This window comes from Diadema antillarum, unplaced genomic scaffold, assembly GCF_040938485.1.
Source record: "Diadema antillarum isolate AM-2024a unplaced genomic scaffold, OU_Dant_1.0 seq00000462_RagTag, whole genome shotgun sequence".
Taxonomy (NCBI): Eukaryota; Metazoa; Echinodermata; class Echinoidea; order Diadematoida; family Diadematidae; genus Diadema; species Diadema antillarum.
In genome coordinates this window covers 1,184,946-1,196,253 of record NW_027271433.1, presented here as the reverse complement: position 1 = coordinate 1,196,253, position 11,308 = coordinate 1,184,946, and the positions used below count along the sequence as shown (strand labels likewise).

Sequence of the window (11,308 nt, the reverse complement as noted above, 5' to 3'; positions counted from 1 at the left end):
CTTGTTTAGCATCCCGTCTTTGGTTCATCGAATTACAAACAAATTCACATCATAATAGACACGTAGATGCGTAAAAACTTCGGAAACTATCGAGACAACTTTGCGGCCTCATATTGCAGGAACAAGACACAGATGTCTTTTCTGTATACTTGTAAACATAATCAGAGTGGCATCCAAAACTGCCCTCGCGTCACCGTCACTATACATGAAAAAAAAAAAAATCAAAATACATGTACATCTGATTATGCGACTGAGCTTGGCACAAAAGGAAACAGCATGCTTCGGTCTACCTTCGACAAGAAGCAATCACTGGCAGATGGCAGAGGCGGATCCAGGAGGGGCGCGCGGAGGGGCGCAGCGTTCGCGCGCTGCTCCATTTATTTGTTATCAAAACGAAAGAAATGAATAGAAAAAAAAATGGAAGGGGCACACGCGCCTCCCCTTGTAATGGCGGTCCCCCCCACCCCCTCCTTTATGGAATTCCTGGATCCGCCCCTGACTTGTGTTAAAGGGGTGGTATAGTTTCAATTTTGAGACTTGACTTCAGATTTTTAACTTTTTAGATGAAATAATGAGAAACCTCTTATAAAATGTGAAAGTGCACCTGATTCCAAGCACATATTTCCATTTCCAACGTTTTTTTTAATGAAAATTGGTTTTGAAATGGCTGAGATATCCAAAACAAAGGGATCTGAAAAAAAGGTGGGACCCACTTTTTATTAGGATCAATTTGTTTTTGGATATCTAAACCATTTCAAAACTGATTTTCATCAAATAAATTTTGAATTCCTTTCAGAATGATATGCTCTGTAATATTTCATAAGTGGTTTTGAAATATCTCACAAAAAAGTTAAAAGCTCAATTCTCATCACTACCAATACTATACCATCCCTTTAAGGTTACTCACCAGGACAATAAACCACAGACCTGCAATGCCTGGGGATGGTTTAGGACAACGGACAGGTACACCTTCACGATAATGAAGTGACTCGTTAGAAAGGCGTAGACGACAAGGATGTGAAAAATAAGGTGTCCAGTGAAGGTTAAAGAGGAAATCCACCCCAAAAATAAACTTCAAAAGAAAGATTAAATTTCCCTACAAAGCAATACAAAAATGACCCCCCAAAAAACAAAAAAACAAAAAACAAAAAACCAAACAAACAAACAAACAAAAAACAAAAACAAAAATCGGATAAAAAATAAGAAAGATACAACATTGTGAAATTTCACACTTTTTCCGAAGACAGAATCTTGACCAGTCCGTATGAATATTCAAATCAGCAAGTTGACGATGTCATGCTTTCACAATTTCTAATTCATTTCATATACAAAAATGACAGAAATCTCGTATTTCAGCTGTAGAAATATAAAACTTGTCTTAAAACCACCCAAAATAGAAAAGAACAAAACAATGTTAACTTTGAATGATACATGTATATATTGGTATGGGAACATGCTTTTTCGTGTATGAGCTAAAGAGAACAATTTTTCAAAATTTCATATACAGTATAACATGCATGAAAAATTGTGAGATCTTCAACAATGACATCATCAACAATGACATCATCAACTCGCTCATTTGAATATTCAGAAGAACTGGTCAAGAAATATTTTCCGAAAAAATGTGAAATTTGAAATGTCATATCTTCCTTATTTCTTATCCGATTTTTGTCATTCTTTTATCATTCTGTAGGGATTTTTTTCTCTTTCTTTTGAAGTTTATGTATATTTGGGGTGGATTTCTTCTTTAATGTACCAAGTAGTCATGAGCAGCACTGAAGTTCCGCCTAAGTTCTTTACTTTTACCAGTCAGACCGCAGCACCCGATAATTCGCTCGTATTTATTCAACTCGTATGCAAGCCCGCTCTAGACTTGCATACGTAATGAGCTGCGGAAGGGGATTTTGTCCTTTGGCTTTCGGCAACAAAAAAATTAGTATCAAAATAAAGATCAGAGTCTGCAGAACAATTTACCGTGACTTGTAGCCATGATGAATGTATGTACAAGTCGCTACACTGTGAAAACCATAGTCCTGTCAAACTCTCGCAAAATCTCGCACGACGAGACACCTTTCGAACGCAAAGATCGTCAACGAGAGTGCTGAATAAATCTTGCCGGATCGGCTCATTAGCATACGTGCTGCGGTCTGACTGTTACACCAAGCTAGATTTGCACTGCACTGCAGGAGACAACAACTCTGTGACCTTGAAATAATATTACTGTATACACCTCTCATTATTAGAGTAAGATAGGAAAGAAAGACTTTGTTGTTACAATACAATTGCTTGACTATACGGGAATGATCAAAAGCAGCACACACAATATATCGCAGAACAAATGTATCTGTAATTGTGGAGTATATTTTGTACTATGTTAGGTACTATAGACGTTATTCTGTAATCATTTTCTTTTCTGATACTGTGTCACGAGTCTGTTATATTCATTTTCGTCTTCGTGCAGAGAATGCAGTTGGTCCACTCGCTATGACTACGAAACAATACGCCTGCCAGAGAATCTGTTCCGCTTGGCGAGTTTTTCCCCAGACGAAAAATAACGAAATCAAAGTGTAAGAGCAATTGACGAGATGAGCAAATTGTGGAAAACGTGAACACTGATTTCACAGTAACTCTGACCGATCGTGTATGAGTAATCTCGTCGTCCGGTCCTGCAGGGAACTCGCACGATACTGAAATGTTCACTGCGTGTCACTTTAAAATCTCCCTCGCTTTTCAGTGAAAACGTCGCTAATGTCTCATATGTACGGGTAAAAACAAATTGGCGTAATCCTGGTCCACTGGCTCCAGCACAGACATTACCTTCCCACACATCGTCACACATATTATGTAACCTTTGTGAGGATTCAGAGGTAGAATATCAGCACTTCCGGTCGTTTGGCATAACACGCCAGATAGGAGCACTGGCCTAATGGACACTTGACCACATGCAGGAGCCATTTAGATGCTCTCTAGGAGTTTGCGAGTTGAGAGTCTCAGGATCGGTGGATTTATGGTACACCACGCAGATTTCTTCCTTCCTGGATAAGTGCATGGGGTCCTTAAGCGGCCGACTAAGTCAAATCTGACCTTTGAATAGCATCCCTTTAAGAAACCAACTTAGTCTAGTTTCAAGTGGGTAAAAAGAACACAAAGTCATCATAAGTGCTAGAGAGTCTACAGCAGACAACGAACAGGAGTGAAGTTGTCTCTGCAAAGCTAAGTCTTTTGGTCGTTTCCCAAGATGAAAATATCATAGTCGATCCCCATGATGTCTTGCAAAATTCTCATATCTGTTAAGCTGAAAAACGACTGCACATCGTGAAAGGGAATGGAAGTTAAAGCTCGATCCTCACTTCAGTACTCTCTTCTCATCCTGCTTGTGATTGGTCCAACCTGGATATCACGTGCTTCCCCTCGTTTACTCCACCTGTAGTTTCTTCGGGAAGCATATCAGTATTGCGGCCCCTTGCTCCCACATCCAAAGACCTTGGCCATGCTTCCTTCGGATAACACAAGACTCTTCATCACACACATCTCACCGTCAACGGAACCGTCATCGATCCTATCTGAATCGTCTCCGACGTCAATCGAGCCATAAATATTTGTCGTCGTTCAACAGTTTGGCCAGGTCTTCGTTGCATGGCCGGAAAAATTCGTCCAGGAGTTTTCTGGTTTGGGGTAGCATGGGCCCGACTCGCTTATCCACGACTTTTCTCTGGTTGAGGTTCACCCCCACTGAGGCATTCCCCCGAAACTCTTCCGACATCGGGTCTTAGGAAGGAAAATGGACAAGAAGACGGTATAAGGAGAATATTTGAATATAATGATGGGATATTTAAAGGAAACCAAAACCCAATAAGCAATGTGGATTGAGTGAAAGCAGAAACATTAGTAGAACACATCAGTGAAAGTTTGAGGAAAATCGGACAACCGATGCAAAAGTTATGAATTTTTAAAGTTTTGGTGTTGGGACCACTGGACAAGGAGACTACTAGAGTTCATGAGGTCATTGTGTGGACAACAATATGAAGAAATTGAAAGAAAATTCAGCATATTTTCACTTTTCTAGCTTAATGAAAGAGCACTTGACTATTTACACCTCTTTCAGAAAGCAGGAATAATGATATTACCCTTAACATATGTCGGTAACAAGTTGGTGGGATGCATAATTTTCATGAAAAATGAATTTTTGTGGAATTCTTTGCTTAAACAGGCTTGGCCTGTACCTAACATCACACTGACTTTGTCTTACCTAGATCAAGGAATGTGTAGATCTCTTTCATGTAGCGAGAGTGATCCTTGGACCAATCCTCGGTCCTCAAGAAGTACAGCTGTTCCCGCGGGAATCTCCTCAAATAATCTCGCACATAAATGGAATAGCATCCCACGTTTACGTGCTGAAATGAAAAAGGGAAACGAAAGGCGAGCAAGTTTATTTGGCAAAGCAGTAATTCTATTCGCTTTGTATGTCAACTTGTGATATTCTTTCATTTAAAGTATAGTGGCAGCAAGGTAATCACTTGAAGATTTGACATTCATTAATATTCCATTACAAAGTACTGTGTGTATTATTAGTATTGCTGACTGAGCATAACTTTGATTGTGTTAGCAAAAAACAAATCTCAGCCTTACCGTTACGATTTTCACGTACGCACAATACCGTGGACCATGTGCGTCGGTACAGCGGTAGTATTCGGCAATTGCCTGCACAATGCGCTTGTGAAAATCTATCGGCGATTTGACGCGCTTCCATACAGCGTCAAAGTACAAGTAGGAGGAGTATGCGCGGTCGGTAGGGTTGCGCAAGATCCCGACGAAGCGCGTATCGGGAAGAACGGCGCGTAGAATATCCGCGTTGACGTACTTGAGGCTCTTCTGAAGATGAAGTGGCATGCGCTGTATCAGCCGCTTGTTGTCTTGAAACGTAAGGGCAGATGCATCGCCTGACAAAATGAGAGAGTGACGGAAATTAGCATTAGCACTCTTTACATCAGTTTTATAACATCAGTGGCGGATCCAAAGGGTGCGCACCGGGCGGGTGCCCCCCTTTATTTACTTTTTTTTTTTTTTTTTTTTTTTTTTGGGGGGGGGGGGGGGGGGGGTAAAAACCAAAGAAATAACAATAAAATGAAACCCGGAAGTGCCACCAGATTTTTTTTTTCGCGCCCCCCCCCCCCTTCACGAAATTCCTGGATCCGCCCCTGAACATCTCTAGCCCGATATTGAGATTTACCTTGCCCACTGCTCACGACTACATGGGAGGAGGGGGGGGGGGGGGGTTCTTTATAGTGGAATTTTCATTCATTACAATGTAATTATTTCAGTTCTTAAATTTAATTTTGATGTTATATATGTTGTAGGACCTATAAGTAATTTTAATTATTAGAATTGTATTATTTCATTTTCGTTTTGAAAGAGTCTCATTTAATGTATCATTTTTGTTGGAACATGTTTGCTATTCTTGTGTCCTTCTCACTTGTGTTGTAACAGTGTACTGTGATATATTTCCTTGTAATAATACTTACCTATGGGAAGACAGTAATCGAGGATTACTTTGTTTACATAAATATTTTGACTTATGAAAAAATATACATATACATTAAGTATGAACGATCTACGTGTTTTTTTTTTCAAGTGTTATGCAAATCAATTTCAGAATTCCCATGCGATTTTAACAATAATGTATAGAATGAGCATATTTATTATACAAATTTAAGTAAGTATGATTTATGTATCTTTCTTTAAATGATTTGAAAGAAAAACAATTCAAAATCACGAAAAAAAAAATATATATATATATGCGACATAATGATTCACAATGACCAAGATGGTTATTTCGAGGTCCCTGCTGGACGATATCATGTTCAATGACTAGCTGAAATTCAACCCTTTTTCATTTGTTCTGGCACCTGTCCCACTTTACCCAACCTGTGGGGCCAAATCCGAGGAGTTGACTTCCAGAATGCCATTCAAACCAGTTAATGTTCTCCTTGAGGTTAATGTACTTGGACTGCAGTAATGTCCTACTTCTATTCGGCGAGAAGATGTGCAGTCATTCATTCGACATCAAGACAAATGACTTGAGGAATTTGTAATGAGGCGACAGATTTGATTCGATCGACGTCGAGCGGCCCGGTCCCAAGTGGCTTTCCAATCGCTTTCAATTCCTCGACTTCGGTTGCATTTTCCTTCTCCTTTTCTCCTCTTCAAATTGGCTAGGCGGCTACAGACTGACTCTATTTTCATTCACTCTTCTCATACACTATTGTCTTGATGGAGTTTACAGACCTAAACATTCTTTAACTTAAAGTTGGTCTGAATGAAGGATGTACACGTAGTACGCTGTATTACAAAATAAAATCACTATGAAACTCTTAACGTGCTAAAAACGAGAGAATTCTAAAACGTCCTGTTGGATGTGACAAAATCAAGAAACTTTGAAGCTATAATTTCACATATTCCGTGACAATACATATTTCTCTTCTGTAAATAGTTTGCTATGCTTCTTGAAAATCACAAGTCAGCAGATGATTGAAAAATCACACACATTAACCCTATCTGGACAACCATCGTAAAATCGCATAGAAATTGCATAAAAGCATTGTGCCATGATTATTTTATAGGACTGAAATCAACACACGAGTGCAGTTTAAAAGGGTTAACATTGCTCATCATTATGCTTTCGTGTCAGAGTAATACTTACATGTAGTTAGATATTTTTTCCCCGTTGTCTGTATGCTTTTCACAAGGGCAGACTGATGACTGAAGTATTTATCCACGTCTAGACAAAATAATTGAAACAATAAACAAGGAGGTAAAGAGAAATGCGAGGTTCACAGAACGAGAGCGAATTAGTCAGTGGGCGATAGGGTACAGAAGTGGTTGATTATTGATCAAATAGGTACGAAACTCGTTAAAGAAAAATAACTCAATATTTTAAAAGAAAAAAAAATTATTATATCAGTATTTTGTTACAGAGTGTCAGCATTTTGCTACATTAAAAGTCAATATAATGAAACATTAAAAGCCAATGCAATGAATATCAAGGCATGTTCTGTCGGGTTGGATAATCTAACATCCTGTAATATCGGATTTCGTTATATCAAAATGTGTGCTGCATGGTTCAGATTCATCTGTGATGAAGAAACCGAGTATGATAGATATGGAGGTACGATAGAATTAGAGGGCAACACAAGCTACCCTTTCTCCTTTTTCTTTTACATTAAACTGATATACATGCTCTTCATTGACAATAAAGAGAAAGTATTAACGACCGAATGAAATACAGGTACGACAGGACATAGATCTATCGAAAGAAGCAGCAGGCAACATAAAACGTATCATTACTTTGTTTTAATTTGTTTTGTTTGTATGCAGTGATGTTTCAAAATCACGATAAAACACTGCCTTTTTATGGCTTGCACCTTGTGCTGATCTCTGCCTAAAGGTCCCAACAGGGACTAATATAAGATCGAAAGTTAAAGCGCAAGCAGGAGCAGACTTGTCTAATTTGAAGATTTAGTTATAAAGGGAAGATTTAAAATATGCATCAGTTCTAAGCCTTTAAGGTTAACAGTTGAGTGTGGTAATCTAATTGTTTCAAAGGTTGACGGTTTCTGGGAAAGAAAAAAAAAAGAAAGAAAGGTGCGGGGTGGAGAAAACGCATGGACGAACAGATGGAGATTAGAATCATTGCTTACTCAGGTTATCGGTGGTGGTCCACCAATGAGGTTCCTTCACGGTCTTCACCATGCCCGGATGCCGAATGAGCTTACCCCACAGATCCGTCGTTCCGCACTTGGGGAATCCCCCAAGAAAGAAATACGGCAGACACCTTAGGGCGCCACTTTGTTTTCCCTTCCAACAGGGACTCTTGTACTCCGGAAGAAATTCGGACGAGTGGGGGAAACGGCTGAAAACCTGCGTGAAGATTGGCGAGAAACTGACATTGTATCACTGAAAAAGAGGTGAAGAAAAAAACTCAAAGGATCAACGCAGTCCGTAAACTGAATTTACCCTGCGATATATCAAAAGGAAGCCGTTATTACTTTTCTTACTTGAATAGCAAACAATTCCTACATGATCATTGAATCATGTTCGTTTCATCAGTGGATCGGCATATCCACCAAAGTACAAAAACATATAGCAAAAGAATATTGAAAGTTACTCCTGGTTTAAACATTAATACGTGACGCGTTTGAATATGCTTGAATGAATTTATGACTATTTCACTCTCTTCAATGATAGGCTTTTTTTTTCATTTTATAAATCTGTAATTTTAAGAAAATGAGAAGGCGCTGTGATGCTCTTACTTGCTTTTGCTGTCTTTTGCTCTTCTAAAGATGGGATGGGATCCAAAAGCATTTCCCTTCAAGTTAGCATTAAAGAGCAATTAAAATCATTGGGTCTGGATGGATTAGGTATGATACATATTCGTTAAGCAATATAATATTGGTGATCTCAAACTGTCAAAAATTTTACCTGGGGTGCAAGTTGCCTCAGCTCCTGTGGAATGTTGTTTCTATCGTAACTAATCGGATCACCGATAGTTTCTGCGCCGATTTCCCGCATCATCCGCTCAAATCGAAGCTTCGGGGTATTCTCTTTTGTCGGTGCCACCCTCGCTTTTTCTTCTTTTAACCCTGATGTACCCTTCTCATTTGCATCAGCAGGAATGCGAATGACACTGACATTAGACGTGTGCGTGGTTTTATGTGCCAGATTCAAAACCTGCTCCGACTTAGACTGTGATTGGTCAATATGTTCGCTCTGACTCGCGTCGCCTACTTTCAAGAAGTACTCCGATCTCGCATCTGATTGGCCAGCAGTTCCAGCGACATGGTCGGTTCTCGTTTCTGATTGGTCCCAGAAAAATTCTGCCGCTCGAGGAGATCCCAGCATGTGGGCGGGCCTGGAGATCGCGTCGGTCATCGATGACGATACGATGAGGTAGCTGAACGAGACACAGGCCGTCGTCACGACAACCGCAAGGGCCACCTGATCCAAGAGACAGACATTAAAATCACAGAGAGAGATAAACATCATAATATCCCATGTTTACAGTTCAAATAGTCTTGCATCGTGACTGTCAGCCGATTTGGCGTACGAGAAGACAGAGCTCATCAACAGCAGTACTAACGAATCTAGTTTTTTTAAATAGTTTTTTTATATACATTGATTTCATTCAAATCATTCATAAATCAACCCATTCTGGGTGTGACATGAACAAAAAACGGTACAAATGCAATTCAAAACACAAACAAATCCATTTGTCAATTTATGCTGCAAATAATCTCTCTTCAACATAGATAACTCGATTATAAATCAACCCTACTAACAATTTCCTCACGAAACACACACACACACACATACACACACACCTCGGCACTTTCCTCAGTCAATGAGGTCATCCCCAAAAGGAACCATGGCTATAGCAACTATACAACAAAATTATTTGCAGGTTTCAAATCGCGACCAATCCTAATTTAATCTGTAGGAAATCATGACCAAAATGCATTCACTATTTAGGCGAAGAACACACACACACACAAAATTACCTGGAAGGAAAACTGGTTCGGGGAATGTTTTCTCATCCCTCAATGCAAAACTGGGATGCCGTGTTGGACCAAAATTCAGCAAAAGCTTTCCCAACAAACCAATAAATCTCCTGAAAGGGAACTCTGTTTATATTTTTCGAGGCGACTTCCGTTTACGGGTATCTATACAAAGCCAAAATACTTCTTTTCAACGGAAACGTCACCATTCCTTTCACACGGAGATCAGAAAGGATGAGTCGTTTGAGAAGAGTGTGGATTCATTTTAGAAGAGTTAGAGCTACTGACATCACCTTGTAAAGTTTGTTCCCATCGCTACAATTGCCTGATATCTCTTCACCCTACTCCTAAAGACGAGTGTAAATATCAAACTAAAAAAGATCGACAAAGAAACAGGAGAACAAAAAAAAAAAGAACAGAAAAAAGAAAAAAAGAAATTTCATACTTTGCACACATGATTAGATTCACTACAAACTCCGTCATTTTATGATCTTTCCAGGCAGGTGTGACACCCTCCCCCCCCCCCCCCCCCCCCCCCCATGACATCCCCTGCTCCCTGATCTTCTCATTCTCTTTTCTTCCACATTGCACGTTCAGAAACGTCCGTGACGAGACTTTATACTATAGGCTTGCCACTAAAAATTCAGTTCAAGAATTTCTGATACTACCAATGTTGCTGCGCCAAAAATTCCCCGTGTGATCTCTCTGACAACGTTGTACAGTGCACTCCCGCTATAACGAACACGGTTATACCGAAATCCCGGTTACAAAGAAGTAAAAGTTCAGACGCAACAGTATCTGCTCTGTGATTTTTATTGTTTATTTGCTCGGTTATAACGAAATTTCGATATAACGCAAGAAAACTGCCGGTATGACCGAGGACGTCGTTCAAAACGAGAGTCCACTGTATAACTGCACCTGAAAACAAACTGGTTCATAAAAATACAACACAAAATCAGATAACAGTGATACAAAAATGTATACTGTATTAAGAAATATATACATGAATACAATCTGATGAAAACCCTATGTGGTTCACCTTAAAGCAGAACGCTTGACGGGTCATGATGCCGACTTCTGATACCGTCCAATTCAGGGTGTGAGCTGTTTGATGCTAGATGATACAGTCTGCGAACTGGCGACTCGCGAAGTGATCTGTAACGCAATCATAACATGAAGAATGGACATGATATAAACGATCGATGTCATATTCAATCACAATTGCCAATATTAAACCTTCGAATTTAATCCAAACAATAATTAAGGGCAGAATGTGTGGGAGGCACAATGACGCGACGGCCTCACTTCTCGGAGGGCTCTGCAATAGCCACAGGTGACAATAATTAATGATATAATGACTGTTGAGAACCTAGATAATAATTGATTATTGGCCCAGCTGCGACGAATATATCCTGGGAGCTGCAGTAACTGCATATCTGAAAAGTTGTCTTGGATTGTTTCATGAAATATGACTCGACAAGGCGGTGGAGAAGGTCACGCTATTCATCACGTTCGTCCAAATATTGACATACGATGTCGAGCCAAACAGAGGCCAATGAAATAGCACAGATGTGAAACACTTCTATACCAGATGAATAAATATTCATCAACATTCAAATCACACTTTTTGCAAGTCATATGCAGGAAGAAAAAGGGGCAGCATTGCTGAACACAATCTAATGAGGGGGAGGTGTTCACATTTACCCGTCTAGCGCAGTTACCCCCTGGGCAACTACCCTGGACCCTGCCCCTGACCC

The 11,308-nt window shown here is 39.8% G+C and overlaps 1 protein-coding gene across 1 annotated transcript; it reads right to left on the bottom strand.

Annotated features, from left to right (window-relative positions):
* Positions 1–452: 452 nt before the first annotated feature.
* On the bottom strand, positions 453–11,075 carry LOC139733161 (carbohydrate sulfotransferase 15-like). Its single transcript, XM_071644000.1, has 7 exons — positions 10,591–11,075; positions 8,479–8,994; positions 7,698–7,917; positions 6,701–6,778; positions 4,630–4,940; positions 4,250–4,394; positions 453–3,768 (listed from the first exon to the last, which is right to left on the bottom strand). The coding sequence occupies exons 1-7, from the start codon at positions 10,615–10,617 to the stop codon at positions 3,581–3,583; spliced, it is 1,485 nt and encodes a 494-aa protein (XP_071500101.1). The 5' UTR covers positions 10,618–11,075; the 3' UTR covers positions 453–3,580.
* Positions 11,076–11,308: the final 233 nt, after the last annotated feature.

Excerpts from the sequence above, each read along its gene's own strand:
- LOC139733161 (XM_071644000.1), bottom strand. The coding sequence starts at position 10,617 with ATGACCCGTCAAGCGTTCTGCTTTAAG. Across the intron at positions 4,941-6,700 it reads GAAAAAATATCTAACTACAT|GCGATGCATCTGCCCTTACG; the intron begins GTAAGTATTACT and ends TCATTTTGTCAG. Across the intron at positions 4,395-4,629 it reads CGTACGTGAAAATCGTAACG|CACGTAAACGTGGGATGCTA; the intron begins GTAAGGCTGAGA and ends TTTTCATTTCAG.